This window comes from Saccostrea cucullata, unplaced genomic scaffold (assembly GCF_032062105.1).
Source record: "Saccostrea cucullata isolate Sc308-1 unplaced genomic scaffold, CSIRO_AGI_Scuc_v1 ctg277, whole genome shotgun sequence".
Lineage (NCBI taxonomy): Eukaryota > Metazoa > Mollusca > Bivalvia > Ostreida > Ostreidae > Saccostrea > Saccostrea cuccullata.
The window spans coordinates 290,904-314,178 of NW_026935934.1; the positions used below are offsets into that span (position 1 = coordinate 290,904).

The 23,275-nt window shown below is 32.5% G+C and overlaps 1 protein-coding gene across 1 annotated transcript in view; it reads left to right on the plus strand.

Annotated features, from left to right (window-relative positions):
* The first annotated feature begins 249 nt into the window (after positions 1–249).
* LOC134244277 (inositol 1,4,5-trisphosphate receptor type 2-like) overlaps positions 250–23,275 on the plus strand; it is a 35,500-nt gene continuing 12,474 nt past the window's right edge. The window contains exons 1-43 of the mRNA XM_062726537.1: positions 250–366; positions 6,528–6,601; positions 6,692–6,846; positions 7,016–7,102; positions 7,302–7,379; positions 8,957–9,037; positions 9,154–9,251; positions 9,457–9,544; positions 9,783–9,870; positions 10,010–10,117; positions 10,467–10,612; positions 10,828–10,906; positions 11,012–11,106; positions 11,188–11,313; positions 11,663–11,713; positions 11,872–11,952; positions 13,015–13,200; positions 13,284–13,406; positions 13,514–13,618; positions 13,908–14,021; positions 14,112–14,189; positions 14,316–14,448; positions 14,535–14,644; positions 14,748–14,864; positions 15,977–16,112; positions 16,202–16,301; positions 16,527–16,581; positions 16,696–16,802; positions 16,905–17,004; positions 17,224–17,331; positions 18,286–18,422; positions 18,575–18,642; positions 18,792–18,847; positions 18,941–19,102; positions 19,213–19,451; positions 19,653–19,737; positions 19,877–20,064; positions 21,688–21,801; positions 21,900–22,071; positions 22,342–22,446; positions 22,574–22,645; positions 22,785–22,914; positions 23,104–23,242. Coding sequence (XP_062582521.1) covers positions 260–366; positions 6,528–6,601; positions 6,692–6,846; positions 7,016–7,102; positions 7,302–7,379; positions 8,957–9,037; positions 9,154–9,251; positions 9,457–9,544; positions 9,783–9,870; positions 10,010–10,117; positions 10,467–10,612; positions 10,828–10,906; positions 11,012–11,106; positions 11,188–11,313; positions 11,663–11,713; positions 11,872–11,952; positions 13,015–13,200; positions 13,284–13,406; positions 13,514–13,618; positions 13,908–14,021; positions 14,112–14,189; positions 14,316–14,448; positions 14,535–14,644; positions 14,748–14,864; positions 15,977–16,112; positions 16,202–16,301; positions 16,527–16,581; positions 16,696–16,802; positions 16,905–17,004; positions 17,224–17,331; positions 18,286–18,422; positions 18,575–18,642; positions 18,792–18,847; positions 18,941–19,102; positions 19,213–19,451; positions 19,653–19,737; positions 19,877–20,064; positions 21,688–21,801; positions 21,900–22,071; positions 22,342–22,446; positions 22,574–22,645; positions 22,785–22,914; positions 23,104–23,242 — 4,781 coding nt within the window. The 5' untranslated portion in view covers positions 250–259. The remainder of the gene's footprint in view (positions 367–6,527; positions 6,602–6,691; positions 6,847–7,015; positions 7,103–7,301; positions 7,380–8,956; positions 9,038–9,153; positions 9,252–9,456; positions 9,545–9,782; positions 9,871–10,009; positions 10,118–10,466; positions 10,613–10,827; positions 10,907–11,011; positions 11,107–11,187; positions 11,314–11,662; positions 11,714–11,871; positions 11,953–13,014; positions 13,201–13,283; positions 13,407–13,513; positions 13,619–13,907; positions 14,022–14,111; positions 14,190–14,315; positions 14,449–14,534; positions 14,645–14,747; positions 14,865–15,976; positions 16,113–16,201; positions 16,302–16,526; positions 16,582–16,695; positions 16,803–16,904; positions 17,005–17,223; positions 17,332–18,285; positions 18,423–18,574; positions 18,643–18,791; positions 18,848–18,940; positions 19,103–19,212; positions 19,452–19,652; positions 19,738–19,876; positions 20,065–21,687; positions 21,802–21,899; positions 22,072–22,341; positions 22,447–22,573; positions 22,646–22,784; positions 22,915–23,103; positions 23,243–23,275) is intronic.

Sequence of the window (23,275 nt, forward strand, 5' to 3'; positions counted from 1 at the left end):
GCTTATTCTTTATTTTTGTCGGAAATGGTACATGTAGTATAGAGAGTTGAAAAGTCAAACTTTTTATGTTATTAAACAAAAAGAAAATGCGATATCAATTTTTGTAAAGTTCTGATTAACACATTTTCACAAAACTAATGTAGTTTTGTGTTTAGATTTTGTTTAGTTTTGTGATAGGGTTAAAAAGACTACATACTAACCTGTTTCTCTTAATATTCTAAATTTTGATTTTACAGAACATAGAATACTCCCTGTTACTATGGCTCTCCTCAGCAATACCACTGCCGGTGACTACCTTTGTATTGGAGACTCTATAGCGCTGTATTCCGTGGAAACAGAGGGTTATGTCTACAGCTTACAGTCCAGGTGAGCTATTTCTCCTCTTCACACACGTATACACAATTGTATCACTACATTTAGTAAAATAAATCAATTTAACATGCTTTATTTAATAGATAAGTGATAAAAAATTCCATACTTTAAAACATGTCAGTTTAAATCAAAATCAAAATATTTAACACCTATAATTTGACTTATTTGATTTTAGTTATAGTCACAGGACTAGAGTTTTATTATAATTTCATGTTTTCAACATCATTAAAACCAAATTAGTATGTAGCAAAAATAGATTTGTGGATATTTCAGTTGAAAATTACGGTGCCACTGAAGGGTTGATAAAATTTGTTAGAAGGAATTAATTCCGATATCCGATGGAATATTTTTTTCTTCGAAAAGTATTATTTTTACTTTTCGAATGAATTATAATAATAATCTTGCCCTCCAGTGGTGCTGTACATAGAATGCATATTTAACAGCAGCTGTATAAATTCTGTTATGTTAATGTCTGTTAATGTTACGTACAGTATAAGCACTGAGCGTTGTTGGTAAGGCGTGGCATGAATAATTAAACAGATATTCAAAAATCTTTTTTGTCGTATTTTTGCATAGAGAAATCAAACAATTATGTTTCTCAATGAAAGATTGTATGAAAGTTTGACTGATAGATAGTAAAAAAATTAGTGAAAATCTTATCTATTTTTTATACACTGTATGCATGTTAATCTTCCTCAGATTGAAGTTTTGGTTTTCCTTAAACTTATTCAGGTTTGCATCAACACAGCACACACTTCAATCTCTACTTTTCCAGTTTCTTAAACTTATCACTGCACAAGAGTGTCAAATTCTTACTATTGAATATACATGTACCATGTGGACAATATGGAAAGGTGTCTTTTGGAAAGCTTATTGCAGCCCAGAGGACCGGACTGTTCTATACATATAAGTTTAAGTGTTAGTGAATGGGGATTGCGGTGGGAGAAGTTATTCAGAATTAAGGGTTTTCTAAACATGAAAAAAACTATGAATCAGAATGTTCTTTCCCTTTATAAATTACAAGATAAATAATATATTTACTTCCATAAGGTGAATCTGTAAAAATGTGTTTTCATATTTAATATGTAAAGTTGCTTATCATTTACTATCGAAAAAACGACAAGTCCCTTTTTCAGAACATTGGATTTTACTCGCATAAAACGTACGTAACGCAGTTCGTGCTTTATATGCTTAAAAGTGAAATACATTTTTGAAATAAGGTGATGCATGTGTTGATTTTAATTCATATTTTATGCAGTCAACATTTACTTAAGGAATTGATAAAATTTAAAAGGGTATCGTTTTTGTTCGATTTTCATCCGACTAAAAGTTTTCAAAATCTTCTCGAGTATCGTCTCAATCATTTAGACGCATGCCTTTTTCACACATATCGAAGCGGTTTGATGATCAGGAATCATTTTCATTGTTTACTTTATTTATTTCCCGGGTGACAATTGATGGTTATATCAACGTTTTCTTGTTGTCCGCAAGTAAAGCCTGCTCAATAAATATTCTGGAGTATGATTCTGTGTGGTATTTTCGTCGTTTTTGTCGTCTTTATTTCCTTTTTTAATATCACCAAGTATAATAATGTAAAATCTTTAAATTTTGGGGGTGTAATTTGGTTCTTTTCATAGAAGAAAGATATTCACGAATTCATGACCTTCTTGTAGTCTTAAAAATTGAAGGTGCAGCATCATGTTTGGATAAAACAACCAATCAAAGCATCCTTAATAAATTAAAAGATGAATGGAACTAACTGACAGCTTTCAATAAATCATGTAAAGAATACAAATAAACAGCCACCCCCCACCACCACCACCAAAAAAAATGGACCTCTCTAAATACAAGAAATAAGATCAAGTACCTTGGAGTAGCAAGCATCCTTTCATTATCAGTCACATGCACGGTGAACCCTTTGCAATGAAGTAAACAAAGTCATCTTTAGTCACATTTTTTATAGAAACAATTACCTCATAATTGGTCTGAAATATGTCAGTCAAAATATGCAAGCAAAGAGAATGTAGTTTTCTGAAAGTTATTATGACGCACATAGATTTTGTGAAATACTTTCTTAAAGAGAGATTATAGAAAGTCCTTCCATAAAATCTAATTTATCTTTAACCTTCCTTAGTTTAAAAAGTGATTGTGTGCAAGTTTCAAAAACGCTATTATTTTGAACGCTTAAAATTGAAAGTCGTGTTTCTATTGTATTTTTTATTAGTAATTATCTTTCGTTATCTTAGCCTGTCTATCCCTATATAGAGCTTATACTATAGCGATGGCAATTGGGTTTTCGTTCATAAATAAGTAATTACATGCATGATTTGATTATCATTGAAAATAAATCACTTGAAGTATACTTTATGAGTACCTATGACAATCTTAATTAAAGATTTAGCCAAAATTTCCACAAAGTATCGATCCTTATTAAGGGAATGGGGAGAACATTAAGAATAAGTGAACATTTAATAACGTACTGTTTAGTCTTCTAAAAAATAAGTGATCCAGAAAATATACTTGATAATGACTTCAGAAGAGATTTGATATATTCTTGCTTCATCAATTTGTTTGTAAATAGCTGTACTTTATCGTACGTAAATCATGCTCTTGTGAATCGAACCAGTTAGATGTAATTTACCCCATTTGCAGGTGATTAGGGTTTATTGCTGCGTAAGAAAGGAAAGCTGACCATAGAAAAGAAGAAGTCATCAAGTTTATTAAAAAGTTTTGTTGTTTGGTTACCATAAACGTCTTTTTGATGTGAAAATATCCATGTATGAAATATATGTTTTAAACTCTGTAAAAAACTATCGAACGGGATCTAAAACAACATACAATCAAGTAATCAACACAAAGTTCTCGCTGCGTAAATTTTGTTTATGTGAAATTGCCATAGCTATTAGAGAAAATCTACATGTATGCAGGACCTTGCAAATAAGCAAATAAGACCTGCTACTCTTTACCAAATTTTAGCGCAATCTTCGTTGAGTTTGAAGGTGTTTGTCTAAAAGGTATATAGGATTATAATGTTGAGGATGCAAAAAAAAATATATACTCGTATTGTTTTCAAAGTCATAATAAAAGTTCGTAATTTATCAAGCAACAATGCACTTTGTGCGTAAAGAAAAAAAATGTATGGCAATGATAATTTCTTTGAAAGATATGAGATCAGTCTATGAAATTTTGGGACAACTCTCAAATACATGTACTTTTCAAGGCTATGTAGCTCTCTTTGTAAAATAATTTTTGTAAAAAAGCTTTTTACAGATACAGTAGATTGTGCATTATTCTCTTTACTTTAAACAAAGGGAAAGAAAATTAAGAAAAGTTATTTGGTTCTTGGCTGATATAATATGCATCGGAATGATAAGTTGGTCTTGTTGTAAACATTTTATTGTAGAACTCTCAGAAACATGCACTTAGATGTGGTCATTATATTGCATAAGACCATCATTTATTCAAGCCCTTTTATGAATGATTCCCAAAGTACCGGCTTATCCTCACGGCCGTGTATATTAGATTATTGTTTTTATCTAGAAAAGGCTATCTTTTATTGCTTTGTCAATAATTTCTTGCCGAGTTCTTTCCTTGTCTTTTGAATGAAACTAGTAAATCATTTTTCATGTATTTTAAGTGCAAAGAGTGCGACTTTATATCGTCAAACTTTTTTAAGAAAATTTACTCTAAAATTTTTGTCTTTCTTACTCTTGAACTGAAAAATTATACCAAATTTCAATATAAAATTCGTCGTTTATTAAAGTTAAGAGAGGAGGTAGTCTCACTCTCTCTGGAGTTAGACTTCAACAAGGATACCTAACTCTTGAGTGAGACATCCCCTCCCCTCCCCCCTTCAATGAAGAGCGAGACTGTATCTCACTACTGCCCGATATCCCGTGTTTCTATAGGTGCTGTCACGTTCCCTTATACTGCTCAAAATTCTTAGAGCCGAATATATGTCGAAATTTACAGCCCTCCACTGGTAAATCATGGCATCTAAAAATGAGTGAAAATTTTCCGAGGGGACAAAAAACAACAACAAAACAAACAAACAAATCTTACCCATTACTTTCATACGAGGGCTGTTCAATAAATACTGTCCTGAACGGTATGCCACATAATACAGATATCATATGACATTAAGCTTGACTTTCTCTCATTATTGAATCTTTAATGAATTTACAACAGTTTATGTGACCACTTTTCATCACATATTTTCATTACGAGAAGCTGGAAAACATGGGCTATTCGAGACACTTCATTATAAATGAATGGTAAAAAATCAGTTAACTAGAGTGAAAATAAAAGCTTCATTAAAACTGCTGTAAAACTGGTTAAAAATCCCAAAGAAATATTCACTGAAATATGTGACATTTAAAGCAACCAATGCCTGATCTATAGAAAAATGAGCAAGTGATTTCAATGATAAAAAATTATATAATTGGCATCAAAAATGGGTACCATCCTTGCCAACAAAAATTATAAGAACTTATGTACTGCTTGCCAAATTTCAACTATATAATTGGCATCAAAAATGGGTACCATCCTTGCCAACAAAAATTATAAGAACTTATGTACTGCTTGCCAAATTTCAACAAGTAATATTTGATGATGTATGATTGACTTTAAGACACATAGCAAATTTGATAGACATCATTTCGGGAGTAGTTTACACTGTTTTTAAGAAACCTTAGTACTCAAAGGTCACCCTATATTTTGAAAAATGAGTGAAAACGACAGCGTGTACGAATGTCTTTACAATTATTTTAAAATATCAGTAATTATAGTTATCCACGTTTGTTTGATATTCAAACAGAAAATGAAACTTGAATCTATTGCTTAAAACCCTCAAAACAAAATTTACCATAAGATGTACTTGATAAAAACAGCGAAGGTCTGACAAGAGCAAAGAATTGCAAAAGCACGAAGACAGATTTATATGCAATTTTCTTAAATATTAGTGGTATTGTTCAAATTCGTATTCGGGGAGACAGTTTAATTTCTGGAGGAGTTTAGAAAGCAAATTGTTTGCAAAAAAATCGAAAGGTTTATTAGAGGAAGGACCCAGAATCAGGAATCCACTACATTAATTTTCTTCATGACAGTGTCCACACCCGCACGCCCTGAAAAGTAAAGGGGTTTTCGGGATAAACAGAAAGTTAATGTTTTTTCACATTAACAACATTCGCCAGATCTTTGACCTTTTGACTTGTTTCTATTTCCAAACTTGAAAAAAAAACACCTTTCAGAAGGAATAAACAAGTCCAGGAAATCATTGGATATGCCATTTTCCAGTATACTAAGGGTCATACCCAAAAATGAGTTCTAAAAACAATCAGAAATTGGATAAAAAATGTTACGGACACGTGTTTTAATTAAAAGAGATTAATAAGTTACTAGTAAATCATGAAGACTAAATCATTGAAAAGCGTCTTTTGCTTCTTTCCGAGCACCGAGGACATCATCTATTGAACAGCCCTCGTATACAAATCATATTTCCCGATCGAAAACTTGTCGGTTTAATTATTTTTCTTTTTTAAAAAATCGTGAAGTCGTTTCATATGCATTTGCCAATACAGGGCTGCAAATTTTAGACCTATGCCCAGCACTCAGGACCATTGAGCAGTGAGGGATCTTTTATTGTGCTGGCACCTTTTGCGACATTGGACATGTATAACTTTATATCAGCTTTTGTGTAGTATCTAAAAAATATGAATCAGAGACAAAAAAAAATTGTGTGGCACAAATTAATGCAAAGCAGAACCGATTGGCACGATTGGCGCTGATGAACGCACTGTTCTAATTTTGTTTATCGTTGTCGACAATTATCTTGGGCTTAGAATTCATCTCAAATATCAGCCTACGCTCCTCAAATATTTGACTGGTCTCTTCTCGAATGAAGATATTAAGTGATTATCTACTGTTATATTCTTTCTGATTGTCCTTGATCTAAATACTGTTTCGGACAGCTTCTATTTATTTCATAGCTAATAGTGTTCGATATCAAAATGACTTTATTCTTGTAGAAATTTGATATATTTTGATAGTGTAATTTCGTATCAGTGAAATTATAATTGAAGGAGGAACAAAAATTTAGATTGTAAAAAAAGGATTAATTATAAAATTTAGTGGATAATGTATCAATGTATTTTCAGTTCTATGCACAATGGTCTACATATTTACATAAACCAAGACCGAGAGAAGCCTTCCAAGATTCCAAACGCGCAAGGTAAAAAACAATAAAAAACAAATAAATATAGAACAAAGCAAACTGTTGTTTTGCTTCTTGTTACTTACCGAGATATTTTCTTTTATAAAGCTGTGGTATTTGAAATATGCATCCAAAACCGATACAAACTAAGCAAAAAACTTCGGAAGTTGTTGGCCAATCAAAGTGCCGAGATGACGTCATCAACAACAGACTTGACAACATGTGTCAAAGAGCAAGACAAGGTTCTTTTAGCTCAAGCAAAGGTATTCTACTTTTTTTTCCTATCTCGATTGGCTAAGACGGAGTAATATTTGAAGGAACTTTACAACTTAGTCAACTTAAATCAAACTTCACAAAAAATCGCAATTCCTTTATTATTTTGATATCCATCATGACTTTCTTCATTTTTCTTTATAAATTCATTTCACATAGCATGCAGCGGAAGCTGAAAATGCAGATAACGCCGCGGAACAGAAACGGCAGATGAACAAAAGAGTTCGTTATGGTGAAATAGTGCAGGTATTAAAAAAATATAATAAAAACAAAATGTAGAACTTGTGTAATATCTTTCTTTAAGACAAATATATTATTTCAGGAAATAAAAGTAAATAGATAAAACAAATAAGCAGAAGAAATGTATGTGAATGTAAGAACTTAAACTGTTTTTGCATTATTCATATTTTCAATTAATCTTAATTATTTTTCACAAATATTTTAGTTGAAGCATGTATTTACGAATAAATATGTACATATGTGTACCTCCCAGACGAGTCAACAGGACAAAAACAACATGATGGTAGGTTTGATGATGTCATTGTAAATTACAAAACGAACTGTGTTTAAATTTAATTTAACGTACCCTCACTCTTTAAATACTCTCCCCCATTTTTTTCCTGTTTAAAAGTGGGATTCTTAAAGGAAACAGTTTCAGTTATAATTAAAACTTGAAGGGGAGATGATATGATTATTAGAATCAACCGGACATAAATAATTGATATAAAAAAACAGTTTTACAATAACAAATAAACAGTAGTGGAAAATGTACAAATATTGTATAAATAATTGTGTTCTTTGGTAATAAAAGCTTAGAAACGTTTTCAAAAATAGCAACAGGAAGACAATGTACCTATTCTACGGTATTGGGGTTGTGTGTTTGCCCCTTCTCGATGACTTCTGATGCAAACCCAAGAGAAATCTGCCCGTGTAATTACTGACATGTGTTCTTTCAATCTCCATATTCGGTTTCCCTTGTTAGCGAGCAATAATTTAAGTGTACAAGAGACACAAAAACAGGGTCTCTAACAATGAACTACTCCGAATAAATATCGACAGCATTAATCATAACTTCTGTGGAGTGAAATAGAAATCGACGCCATATGATGTATATCCTGTCATTTTTTAACAAAAAAGCATAAAGATGCTGAAAAAGCCATACAATCAATATTTAATTGACTAATTGTAATGTCTCATTTGAAAAAAAAACTCGTTTGATGAAACATTTATGAATTAATTACACGACTCGGTCAAGGAACAATAATATTGTCATCCGTCTTTGTAAATAATCCTATTAAGTTTCATTAAAGTTCTAATATAGTTCTTAAAACTCATTAAACATTAACTAGCTACTGTGTTTCAAAATAAAGTGAAACCGTTCGTTTAAACATTTGATGAAAATTGTGCAATTTTTTAAGTAACTGAATATTTACTTCATTATATTTAAAATGCACGGAAAATCGAATTTTTTTTGTTCCTTCTCGGGAAAACGAGACTTTTTACGCCTCCCCTCTGGACTAATTGCCAAGTTTCCTTTTATACCGATTTTTTTAATACAATCAACATTTTTGTAAAATGTTGGGCATTAGAAATATTATACTTAGAAAGTAATTGTAACAGCAGAAAATAATGTGCACTATACCACCATGTAAACGTGAAATTGACCTTTGACTCAAGAAAAATAATCTGTTAGCTTGACAAAAAAAATATGTACGGATAAGAATTTTATCTTACAGAATAGCTATGAAACCTTATTTTTGTCTATTTTGCCAATTATAATCGTATTACAAACTCAAAAAGGCCTATTAACTTTGAAGAAACCGAATCAAATTGGGGTCGAATCTTCAAAAATTATAGTTTGATAAAAAGGAAGCAAAAAAGGAAGGAAAATACTTTCAATGTTTTCCACGACGTATTCGAAGTTTTGCTTCAGGTTGTATTCAGAATTGGCAGGGGCAACATAAAAACATTTCATCTTTTGAGGTTAAACATAAATGTAACTTCAATATTTTATTTGCGATCATTGACTTCGGAATGACTTAATCTTTACATTTTAGAAGACATTTGTTCTTGTGTACAGAAATATTCTTTTATTTCAAGGTAATGTTAAATGAATTCAATGCAAAGAATGCACAATTCAGAATCTTGCCTCAATACAAAGTCAAATCGGAAGGGGAAGTGGTAAGTTAAACAAATTTAACCTTACCCTTCAGTATAACCTCATCAGAGAATCTCTCATTCTCAGTCATGTTAAAGTTAAAAGTTTTTTTTATTAATTTGCATTCATCTTTTTTCAGGTTCAGATCTATGATCAGATTGTTTTTGAGAGCATCAAATCTCCAGGACATTTCTTTCATGCCAGTTCTCCATATCAAATTGACCATTCTACATATGGGTAAGATAATTTAATACCAAAATTAAACTACCTTCTAATTTCTCATCGATTAAGATAAAATGAAATGTCTTCAATAAATTAAAAGACATTCCAATAAGGGAATGTATAAAGTCATATTCTGACGTAGAAATAAAGCGTTTCCCTTTCTTTGTCTTAATTTTGAATTTTGAATTGGATTTTCAAACTGACAATGTTTATTGTATAGATCGGAAGTGAACCTTGGAGTAGAGAGATCGGGATTCTCCCTCGTCCGATACCACAAAGGGATTTCCGAACACGATCAATATGTCCGGGTAAAGAATCTAATAAAATGAATGTCCATTACAAAAATTCCTTTATAATGTTTATCATTTAATTCAATAATAATATTCTTTACATCGTAAATACTAGAATCAGGCACCATAAACTAATCATTTTTGTTTATAGAGAATTTATAAGGCTGGTTAAAACATTGATATTGCCAATTGTTCACTTTCTTCTGCAATCTTGTTCATGATAAATGCTAATGGAGCGATGTGGTCTCTATTGAAGGGCGGAAGCGTGGTTCGGCTGTTTCACAAAGAACTGGAAGCATATATGGTCGCGGAGGGACTGTTTAATGAGGAGGTCACAGAGGATGGTACTAATTAATTACTAACGGATGTGTAAAACAGACCCGTGTAATGTAGCAAAAAGGCAAAATTTATTGATTAAAAGCACACATTGTAAAATTGACCATTGCTATTCTTTTTAATATAATGAATCTTTTTGTTTCACAGTGCATTTTAGAATTCGTGTCATGGATCAACACAAGCCTAGAACACTGTCACCTCCCACGTCTGGGAATACATTTTGGCAGATTGAAGCAGAAAGTGGCATATTAAATGGTACAAGACAAGAGTCCCTCTTTTTAACATAAATGATGTGATGAAATTGACCACTGAAGATACAATATACATGTATAATAATTTTAGATTTTTTAAAATTTCATTTGATCCATTTGAAAAATTTCAAAATATATTTCATGAAGTATTACCTTTTTTCCTTGAAAATTGGCTTTATAAGAGGACAGAGATTTAGTGAATATATAAAAGATAAAATTACAATATTAGTTTTTTTCAACCTCCAAATTTAGCAACCCATTTAGCAATACTTTACACCAAATTATGAACTCTTAAGATATGTTTCTTGTCAAAATATGATCGATGTAAAATAAAACATAATTTTGGAAATTAGGTGATGTTCTCCGATGGGAGCAGCAGGTTCGTTTGAGACACATGACCACTAGAAAGTATCTCTGTATTGACGGAACCACAGAGATCTCACTCACAGACGACAACGAAGACCCAAGAACAGTGTTCCGACTTTACTCCGTGCTCAGCGTAAGAGCAAAAAAGAGATACACTATATTATGATATTATAATCTACAGCATCCCTATTCCGATGCTATAGGATCATAAAAAAATACACGGAACACGATATCCCTACTCCATTTTTTCTGAAGAATAAAAAATAAACAGAATCAATATGATAAAACAAATTTACTCTTGGTGATTTATTCGATTGAATCTTAATAAAATGTTTTTTTTATATCTAGGAGAGAGATGAAATTCATTTTGAAAGTTATTGTAGAATAGAGCATGTGCTTTCTGGGTTTTGGCTTCATGCATTGAAAGGTACACTTCTTTTCGTTTTCAAAGCTAAACAACATATTTTCCATACCGAAAATATTGAAAAAGAGAGTTATTTTTAAAGAGAAAGTGTTTGTGCATTTTAAATAGACGAAGATTATATAAGAAGAAAATTCAGAGAGATGGAAGCAGGCAACGACCAAACTCTTCGTGGCTTAATGTGGGACTCGGCACAAGTTAGAAAGGTACAATCACAAACTTAAAACATAATCAGACAGTCATGTGTATTAATCCTATCTTCTGAAGTGACAGCTTGATTGTTACAGGTGGCAGCGAGTGGAGAGAGTCAGTACGATGATGCGTTCACGATACAGAGAGTGGAGAAATGCCAGGTGGATGAATTCAATTACGTGGCGGGAATGGTGCCCTTTCTACTCAATCTCATCAAAGATGTAAGTTGTCTCATCAAAGACGTAAGTTCTCTCATCCAAAAATATTATTCTTTCTCAAAGATGTAAGTTCTTTCCTCAAAGATGTAAGTTCTCTTATCAAAAACTTTTTTGCTCTCATCAAAGACATAAGTTCTCTCATCAAAGATAAAAGTTTTTCTCCAAAGACATAAGTTCTGTTTTCCGAAAAACGTTAGTTCTTTCATCAAAAATGTTATTTTTTCCAACAAAGATGTAAGTTCTCTTTCATGAAAGCTTGGTCGCTAATCTTTATAATCGTTATGTTTTTATTATCTTATATATTTTGTTTGTTTGTCGATTTGCCTAATTCTTTTTTTGTTACCTTGCATAGAGAGAGGCAAACATTGTTCTAAATGCGAAGAAGACGCATATTGTCCTGACTGTAAGCAGCAAATTATCAACTTGTACAGTATTTCAAAGACTCTAAATAAAAATGCATTTTTAAGCATGATAACCTAGAACGCGTAACATTGCACAAATATTGCACAAATACACTATATCATGGAACTGAATTTAAACAGAGTACATAATTTTTTATAGGCAATGACAGATCTCAGAAAGTTTATGACGATAAAAGATGTTCCCAGCAAGAACAGGCAAAAATTGATGCGAAACCTAAGGGTAGGTTATGTTAAACCAAAATAAAAGAAAAGGAATAAGCAATTCATCGATGATCTGTTTTGTTTCAATATACAAATAAATTGAAACATAGCTATGTTTTGTCTTTTTAACAATGAGTTGTTAATCATTCTATTTTTCTACTTATTTGCAATGAAATATATTACGATAACGAACAGTATTCAAGATTAAAAGTCCATAAAACAATACAAAGTAGGAGCAGAGCAAACAGGGACTTCCAAATCGTCAAAGGTGGGATTAAGTGCCATGGAGGAGTGAGCATCTTCTGCCGACCGGTCACACCGCCGTGCGTTCCTTCTCATGATCGGGAAATAACGGAAAAATCCGTCGTCAATTCAGTGTATAAATAATGACTAACAATTACTATGAAAAACGTCAGTCAGCATTTGACTCAATGATGAATTGTACTTGCTGACAAGGTCATTGTATCGACCATAGAACTTACGAAATGATGACTTTAAACGAGACTGCTGATATTCTTGTTTCATCACCTTGTTTGTCTATAATTTACCTCATTTAAAAGATTGTACGTACGAAGAACATACTCTAGCGTATCTAATCAACTGAGATATATAAACGCCGTATGCAGGTGATGAAGGTACATGTATATTGCTGCATAAGTAAGGGAAGTTGACGATTGAAAAGTTTAAGTCATCACGTTTATCATAGAGCTTGGTTATTAGATTACTATGAACGTCTTTTCCAAGTAAAATATCCAGATATGAAACAGATGTGTCATACTCTGTGATATCTTTCTCTCAAGCTCACCAGGATATATCGTATCGACATAAGAGCAATATCATCGAAACTGCATTGAATAAAATTGATGCTTTACGGTGTTCAGATTTTAATTTTTCTGTTATGGTTCATGAAGGTTATTTGTTTTCAAGAGTACTTTGTAAGCTTCATTAGGGCTATTTTGTACATGTAAGAGGGCTTATCTGAGCTCTGAAAAGAATTGTTGTATCTTTCTATTTGCTTGCATAATTTATTTATTTGAGCAAAGGTACATGAATTAGTTATTCTTGTAAAACTTTTTTGAAGGTGATTGATCTGCTTGTGAAAATCCTACAATGTCCGCTAGATGGTGCTGTAGATGAAATGAACCTCATCCAAGTATTTAAAGAAGCGTATGAAATTCTGTATACCTACATGATTGGAAAGAGTAGGAAGAATGCGCTTTACTTTGCGAAGTACATCGAGTTCTTTCAAACGCAGTTCACACAAAAGGTACATAAAATTTTCATTTGCACAAGTTTTCAACATGCATGTAGGCATACTAGTACCTGATTACAATTCATTTTTGTCTGTAGGGTGGGATAGGATTGAATGTTGCACAGATGATAGTCGAACTGATCCGAGACAAACGAAAAATCGTGGACAGAATTACCCACGAACAAATAGATGAGTTCATTGGCCTCCTACAAAAAACACAGGTTCGTAAATTAATTACTAGTATATCGGATATCGATTGAATTTCATATAATATATATACACTGGTTGTTAGATTACGGACTTGATCAATGTCCTCCTATCGTTACAGAACTATAGATTCTTGGACTTACTACATGTGCTGTGTGTCTGTGATGACATAGCAATCCCAAACAACCAGTCATACATTGTCAAAAGGTGGATGCAAGTTGAACAGGTATCCCAATGGTTCAGAACAAATCCATTCTTTTCTATAATAATAAGTTCAGTCATTGAATGGCATCTTAGAGTATTTTGAAATTTTTTTCCTAAAGAATTCTTCGTATTGTGCACGTACATTGTATCTTCAGTGTCTGAAAGATAATAAACTTTTTCTCCAAAAAACATTAATTGTTTTCATTAACAATATGACCACATTTCAAAGACCCAGTCTATATAACGTGCAAAAGAGATAAAATGCAACATGACATAATTCTACAACTTCTTTTTTATCTCTTGGCATGAAGGGCAAAGGGATCTTTCTCACGGCTCGTGGACAGGATATCAACAGGCAACCAAACATCTTGTACATCACTACCGATCACGGCAGATCTTGGACGGCGTTGCACGAGTTTGTAAACGTACGCAAGTTAGAAGCACATTTTGCGTTCGTGTGTTAATGAGAAAGTAGAAACGCACTGAATATACACAAAATAATTTGATAATTTCAGTCGGATTGTGAATGTTATGACAAGGACAAGCATGATTTCCTGATCCATCAACTGAATCTATATAAGGCACTTTGTTTTGTGGGTATCCTATTAGTTCATGAAATAAAGATGGTTTGCTATATGATAGTGTATATATAGACGAAATGTTTTCAAATTATCAAATTAAAAAAAATAAGCTTTTAATGAAATTTTAATTTCCTTCAGGGAAGAAACGACTACTCAATCAACATGATTACCAAAGAGTTACGGTACCTGACATGGGAAGAAGCCTTCTTATCTCTGCGGTCAGACATTTTACCAGAGGCAATTCGGGCTAAATACTGTGACCTCACCACAAGTACGTGTATTAATTTAAAAAATAATAACTTAATTTAGTGTTTATCTTCATATCTTTCTACACTTCTTTCCACTTCCTTTTTAAAGGTTTGTTCGTTGACGTTGGGAACAACTACTCTGTGTTAGATCACCCTAACATCTGCTTTGTATACGAATACGTTGGCTCAAAAGACGAGGAAAAAAGTCAAGGGGATTTTGTAAGTTTTTACTATTATTTATATAATTACCTGTAACCATTCCGGTTTTCGAATATTTTGCTTTAGTGGTTATTAAACTTATTTTTATAACTATCCTTTTAAGGTGGTAAAAGAATTGGTAGCCATCTTCCCTGTGCTTCGTGACTGGATTGCAGAGTTTCTCCTAGATAATAAATTCATGATTGCAAGCGAGATTGGACACAATATGTTAATAGAACAGGTGAAAAAATTTCCTTTTTAAACTGTAACAAAGTTATCATGAAAATGTATTGTATATAGTTATTTATTATACCTCTATTGATAATACTCGAATTTGATTGGCTTGTAAGAAAACTTTAAAACACAACAATGACTCCAAATGGTACTGTTTACAGCAATAATGACCTGGGAATCATTGCACGTGGGATATAATGACCCGGTCATTATTACTAATGACTGCTAAAAAATGACCTCTTAATCAAAAATTCCTTTCTGATTAAAGTTAATGCATAAAATAATAATTATTCGAGAAAAACGTTTTTAAAATTGTGCATGGTCTATTTTGCATTACCATAGCCATACAGAATATAGTAAAATTTTATCGTTAACTTAAACGGTTTACAAAATATCGTACGCGTCAATGAAATGTAGAAGTGGCTCTTTAAAGAGTTGAATTCTATGTTAGATTTTGACTGTGTAGAGGAAAAGTAATCGCTAGTTATAACAATGTATGTTGCTATCTACCAAATATTGTTTAAATCAGTAAAACATGATGCAAAAACTTACACGACTTGCAGACGTCAATGTGAACAACTTCACTATACGTAGTGAAGCGAATCCCGATCCCGATCAAAGAAAGAATTTATAACGGTTAGAGATTCATACTTTTCAATAGATATCGGTATAATAAAACAATTGATTACCCCTTGTGAGTTCAACATTGTGAAAAAAGGACCCTCGACCTGGCCCACTCGATGATCTGCCCTGACCTCGACGGCTACGCGTCTTCGGTCAGGTCACGTCACCTCGTGGGCCAGGTCTCGGGTCCTTATTTCACCATGTTTACCTCAAAAGGGGTAATTAATTGTATAATAACTCATAATAATTAGTGATATATCCCTATTCAAGCACTCTACCAAAAAGTTGCTAATTTGCCTTTTTCGACAACATTATTGATTTAACGATAAAATTTTGCTGCAAAGTAATTTAAGTTTAATGTTTTATTCAAACTCCGTCTTATTACAAACTTTTCTGTCTAATCAATGATAATTTGTTCACAGCATGGGTGGACCCACTCTTGCTTTCGTAGCCAATCAGACTAATTGAAAGCTATTCTTTGATGCCGTGTTGTAGGTAGTGAGACTGCTGTACCATCTTGTCAAGTTTGGATACTACCTAGATAGTGAAGACGTCCAGAACCTTCTGCCACCGCTACTCCAACTCCTCGACGGACGCAAAGACTACCCCTTTCCGAAAGACAGAGATAAAGGTATAACGATACACGTAGTTTCTTTGCCTGTTTGTAGTTCTGAGAAGGACCACTGACATTATAATTGATTGACTTTTGTCTTTGTGCAGGATATTCAAAGGAAGCAATTAAAGAAGTCAACAGATATCAAGCTCTGGAGCGATACAACCAGAACCCCGAGACAGAAGCTATTGTTAATGCCAAGTTTCAGTATGTGCAATATCTCATTACTTTAAAAAATCTCTTAATATATAATGCTTCTATTTTACACTATGAAGAATTCCAGTATGGACAACGCTGAATCTGTCTTTTTACAATAACCTTCTTTATAATGATTATGTTTGGTTTAACTTTATTACAATACGACTATATTACACACATTTTATTTCATTACAATCCCTGTAATATATTATACACATCATTTTACTATGACAGGGTTCTGGAGGTGCTGGATCTACTGTTGACCTATCAGAGAAATTCCCGATTACAGGTAAACACCCAATATAAATACGTATAAAAGATTCTCTGGCATGATGTCTTGATCCAATTTATTTAGAAGTAATATGCAGAGCACATTTTACAATAAATATTTTACATATTTCAGAGCTTCGTTAACAAGTTCAAAGTATCGGAAACCTGCTGTGAGGAACACAAAACAGATGTATTGTTACCGATGCTATTTGATGACTTTGATCCCCACAGTCAATCTAAGTATGTAAGGCTGTACTTCAGTGCAAATCCAAAATAATATTTGATAACATTATTTTTTAATATTTGCCATATTTTAATAAATGAATATGATGTGATTTTTAGACGTGCCCTGAAAACACAGAGAAAAATCAACAAAGAACTCCGAAACATGTTTAATGAGTCTGCCATATTTGACATGGATTTACTGACCAAAATTCTTTTAGTAAGATGATATATCATTCGTATGATTTGTAACTTTTACTAACTACTTCAACTGGTATTAGATTGATTTTCCAACGATATTAAAGTATACTTTTTTTGTACATTAGTATACAATTTACTTATAAATATTTTTTTATTTAGTTATATATATATATATAATATATGTTTTTTATATATATATAAAGAAATATAGATTCTAATATGAGATTTCCCTTTTTAGGATCTGTCCAGTTATAAATACAACAAAATGATAACCAAATCATTGAACATACTCAACAAACTTTACTCATCCAAAACCAACATGTTCAAATTATCAAGCAAGGCACAGGTAAATCATTCACAAGTGTCAAACACCCAAAAAAATTAACATCTCTCTCGCTCAGTTACATTAAAGCTGATTAATAACAGAAAAGACATATCTACATGGTAAAGTTGAAAAGAAATTTAGCTTTCAAAGGATACATTTATGGTGGCATATTTATGGGTTTTTTTTTGGTTAACATAGCATATCATGTCAAATCAAGATAACTATCTCGTCAAGTCATGATAACTTTCTGGTTTGTCGACAAAATCGACTTTATATCTTTTCCAGTCATCAAGATAAGATATCATGTTTGTTGAGATAGCTATCTTGACATGACGAGATAAGTTATCATGCATTATGAACAAAATAGATATCGCAACAAATGTGATATCTATGGTGGCATATTTATGCCATCCACATAACTTTTTGTCAACATAGCATATCATATCACGTCAAGATAACTATCTCGTCAAGTGATGATAACTGTCTTGTTTGTCAACAAAAACGGACTTTATATCTTGTCCAGTCAAGATAAGATATCACATCTGTTGCGATAGTTATCTTGACATGACGAGATAATTTATCTTGCGTCATTAATAAAATAGTTATCGCAACAAATGTGATATCTTATCTTGACTTGACAAGATAAAGTTGATGTTTGTCGACAAACCAGAAAGTTATCATGACTTGATGAGCTAGTTATCTTGAATTGGCATGATATGCTACGTTGACAAAAAATGATGTGGATGGCATAAATATGCCACCATAGTATGGATATCCTATCTTGAGTGCACAAGATATAAAGTTGATGTTTGTTGACAAACCAGAAAGTTATCATGCCTTGACGAGATAGGTATCTTGAATTCACATGATATGCTATGTTAACAACATGTTATGTAGATGACATAAATATGCCACCATGACATAAGCATTGTCTCTTAAACTTCAAACACATTACTTATTCCATTCCTTACTAAGATTTTGCTGACTCAGGACTCAGCCCGAGTCCACCGAGAAGTTCTGAAGAGTATGCCAATCCTACGCCGCCTGGCTCGTGCCAAGTTAGACGAGCAACAGGTCAAACTCATGGGAGACATTCTGGACGATCTGGCAGAGTAAGCTACTGACTTTCTATAATTTATATCTTCATCTTTTACAGTAAACATGTACCGGCACTGTAAAGAAATAATAAAATCTGAAATCATTCCTTTTGTTATGGATAACAGACAGTTTTGTGTTATTTTGACTACCAAGTATTTTATTACAGATTCTGTCATTTACCCATGACTCCCGATGAACCTCATCCCATGAATCAAAACATTCTGATCAGCAACGGTAAACTACAACCAACAAATTTTATATTCTTTTATTACTTTTTTCAGGATTTGATTTCTCCTCATATTTTCTTCATTATTTGATTAGTCATTAATTTAGTAGGAAGATTTTTCATCTTTATTATTTATAAAACCTTATTTTTTACTCAGGGCTACTCAATATTCTATTTGATATTCTTACACAAGACATTGACTCGAAACTATTGGTGAGTAGTATTCTTATAAGAGTAAATTGAGTAATTTATCTTACCTTTTAAATAAAAGATTCACTTTTCTATGAAGCTTATGTGTTGTTTTAGCCTCAATATGGTGGAATGCAGGATATCTTCAAGAAGACGTTGCATCTACTGAAGCTTCTTGCTCGTGAAAACGAGAGAGTTCAGCTTCATCTCTTTGACAGGATTGATATCCTTCTAGATGTGCGCATTGTGGAATCGGATTTAGCTATTGCTTTGAAGGAGGTATGCTGGTACTTATTTATTAGAATTTAAATAATCACACTCAGAGAATCTTTTTGAACAATTCAAATACTTCGAGTTACATCGCAAGACTATGTGGAATCTTTTTGAAGGTGTTCATGGGAAATCCAAACACGTGTTTAAAAGTCAGCCCTCGTCAGATCCAGAAGATAGTGTTCAGGGCGGCTGAGATGCAGGACCGAGCTCCGGAGTTCCTTGACCTTTTGGGCATGATTGTCAAGGTCACTGGGACTGATCTGACCTTGAAAAGAAATCAAGCTTATGTGATGAAGTATATCATGCAGAATTACAAGAAAGTGGCATATGTCTTAGACCTTTCTCTTGAAGAAAAGTAAGCCAACATTAGTCATTTTTTGCAATAAATGTTAAATTCCAATGGCTGGTTCATTTTCAAAGATTTAAAGATAAAAACAGGTTTCACCAAGAAATGAAATGGTGTAACCTATATCAATGTTGGTTAATATCAAATAGAACTCGAGAGAAATTTTTATTTTTACAAATTTATACTCACATTTATGAAATTATTTTAAAGAGAATCCATCCTGACGAAGGCTAGCCGTCTCTCCTCTCTCCGGTACTATCTGAGTTTACTGGAGTTGCTTTCCCTTTGTGCAGAGGTCTGTAAAATCTAAGCATATCAGAAAATATTCCATGTCAAGTAAAATAAGCTCTAGGATAACAAACACATTTTGGTCATTAAAACTTCAGGCAAAACAGAAATAAAGTATAAAACCACCCATTTATTTTCTTGATTAGGGTGAAAATATGTTTATTGAGTCCCTCTGTCAAACTATTTTGCCGATGGACGATTTACTGTGGGTGCTGAACAACCCAAATGTAGACAACGTTTACAAGAAACCTTTCCTGACCTGCTTACACCACGTGTACCTGAAGAACGGATCTAGTGGAGTGGAGACCAGCGCTGGAGAAATGCCACACCACGAGTATGTGCAAAACTTGTTCACGCTACATAAACTTTTATGTAGCTGTCCATATCTGTATGTAGATCTGCACCAGAAAAAAATAAATTAAAAAATAATGAAAACAACTTGATCCTTAATTCTAAATTTCATGAACCAGACTTTATTCAGCAATACTAGTGTCTATACAGCTTGTAATGTTCGTGTTGTTTTCTCTCTTTCTCTCTGTATTAAATTTGCTTCAACCAAGAACTATTCAAACACTTTTCAGGATCTTTTTATTTCACTCTTATTTAACATTGGTCACTAATACTTAATATTTCTGCAATTACTAACAACTATCTGTTGTCCTTGTTTTGCTCTTTAACATATTAACGTTCGTGATTTTCATGATAAATTAATTACATCTATTGGTAGACAGGCGCTGCCCCGTGGATTTACATACTCACTCAGTTGGTAATGCACGTACCTAATTTTGCTCCTAATCGTATTGTGGCAGTGATAACGTTAATGTTTTGTGGATGCATTTTGAAATGTATTGTGGTTTCGGTGACATAGTTTATTTCAAGGAAGTTTACTCTTAATAGATATATATCCGTATTCCTCTTCTAAATATCGCATTTGGAAAATGTTTAAGAATTCAATGTACATGTATATAAAACTGCTAATCTCATTTCTTTTCTTAATTATCGTGGAATGCTGATCTTATTTACGATATTATCTTTTACTGAAGTCGGGTTTGGGGAAAAAAAACTCCTAAGAGCTGTTTACAACTACAACTGTCGAATACAATACTACATGTAATCTGTTTGTAATAATCTTTGCAAGCAATTTTCTCTGTATATTTTTTTATCGAAGAAATAAGAAAAAAAAGTACTTTATTTCATGATATTTGTCTTTCATGGTTTTCCCTTTAATTTTTCGAGAGTGCAAGTTTGTTGTGATTGAAGATGTTGGTTGTCGGTTTTTGCTAAATAGTATAGGTTAGCAAGTCATCCTATAATTGTGTTTATATTAATTAAAATTATGCCGAAAGTAAAGCATGTCAAACAATGAAATTATTTCAATACATTGTTATATCCAAATGCAGTCAATCCATATTTTAACCAATGAAAGATACATGTATTTTAATCACAAAATTGTCAAGATAATAAAAAAAAGATTTGCATCCATAAAATCTTTATAACTTCAATATAATCAATCATTCATAATAGTTGTTGAAGTACTGACCTGTTTTGTGTTTGGAATGGCTGTACCTTCATTTTAATTTTATTTGAAAACGTCTAAGTTGAACATCTTGTTTTGTGTCTGAAACAGACTTTCATCTTTGGTACTTTTATAATAAATATCTGATAATTCTTGTTGAGTACAATTTTATCAGCAAAAAAGATGAAAAATCCTTTATTTATAAAGTATTGTCCCTATGTAAATATTTTTTACAAGTTTTAAATTCTCAATAATATAATAAAGTTTAGATTAAATTGTGGATTCTCACAATAATGAATATGTATAAATAAAGGTTTTTCTAATAAATTAAAAAATAAGGATATTGTTTACATGTATTCAATCATTTTACATCTTATCCGAATAAAAATATAGACTGATAATGATGTAAGTTTCATTCGGGGATATTGTTTTTAATCGTAGGGATCTCTGGGACTATTTGTCGAATTTGTCAATAGAGATGAATAGACTGACAGACAGTATTAAAGAAGATCCAGACAAAATCGCGATCACTCTTAAAACAGCACCAGAGAGAAGGTATTAATTTTCGTTAATAGTCAGAAAAAAACGTGTCTTAAAAGTCAGTGATCAGGATTATTTTTGGTTTTGTCTAAATTGAAACATTTCCATTATAGTGGAGCTGCTAGCGCCCCTGATTTTGAGTCCGGTGCCTATGGTTCCGTCCTGTACTTCCTGGAGGCGGTACTTCCGTTCCTTGAAGCCTTCTATAGAGATTTTTATTTTCCGGACCAGGCAGCACATGGAAATGAAATCGATGAAACTGACCACATCGCAAAAGCTGTCGTTGTATGTTTCAATTTTAAACTGAAAGAATTTTTTCAAAAGTTTTTCTTTGGTACGACACTTCACCAACTTCAATTGATGCTTTATTTTTGCAAAACATTTCTAAGCTGCAAAAAGAATTTTATGAAATTTGGTTATTATATTACATTTTCAGTGATATAATTATACTGAAAATTTATGTGGAGGCGGTCCTCCGCGATAAATGTTGCAAATAAAAGGTAAATAATTGTACAATTAAACAATTTAATTCTCTATATGCATAAAAATTATTAGATGTTTGCTGAGACGGTGGGCCCTCTTCTGTACAAACCATCTCACATGAAAAACGTCGTAAATGTGGTGACTGTCATTGTCCCGATATCAAACATGCCGAACTCGGTAAGTATCGTGAAAACGTCTGAGAGGGGTTTTGCTTTGTGTGCTTAAGTACTTGTAAAGTGAATTTACTGAAAATCACAAATATTTTCAATGTAAAAGATTTGATAATTGTTTAATGTGATCGTAGAACGTGGACCACGTGTTGGATCGTTTTTCCTCCGGTGTTACTGTGGAGGATACGTCTTGTGCAGTACGGCGGGTAAGAGACCAGCCTAGCTGTGCTTTTGAAAATCAACATTCTGCAGAATTTCTTACATCTTGCATAAAAAACAATTTTAAGTATACCTTATCACCTTATAAAGAACCCGTGTGATAACATACATTTCTTTTTATCCCAGGGGAATATTGAGTATTATGCTGATGAAATCGAAATAAATGGGAAGTTTAGAACTTTTGCTAAAAGTGCTGCCATTGTCTTTGCTGGCCACAATACGGTTTCAGCACAGCTAAAGATAAAAAGCGCAAGAGGTAAAAGTAATATTTTTCTTTTCCTCCAAATATACTATTATTATAAAATGTGTCAAATCTTATTTTTATTTTAATAATATTCAAAACAATAATTATATAAATGAATATTTTACCATTAACATTCATGATGAACCCTTTTTTCAAATATATTTTTGGGAAAAAAATAATTTAAGCTATTCCTGTGTTTAGAGTATACAGACCTAGGTGGAAATGAAGAAATACCACTTGGAGAGGAATTTCAAAGTTTGGTCAAACGTTTTGTAAACACCAGTGAGAAGAAACCGGAGAAGCGATACGAGGGAGCATGTGTACTTATCGAACAATTAAAGTGAGTTCTTTTTATAACGTGATTCGGAGGTCA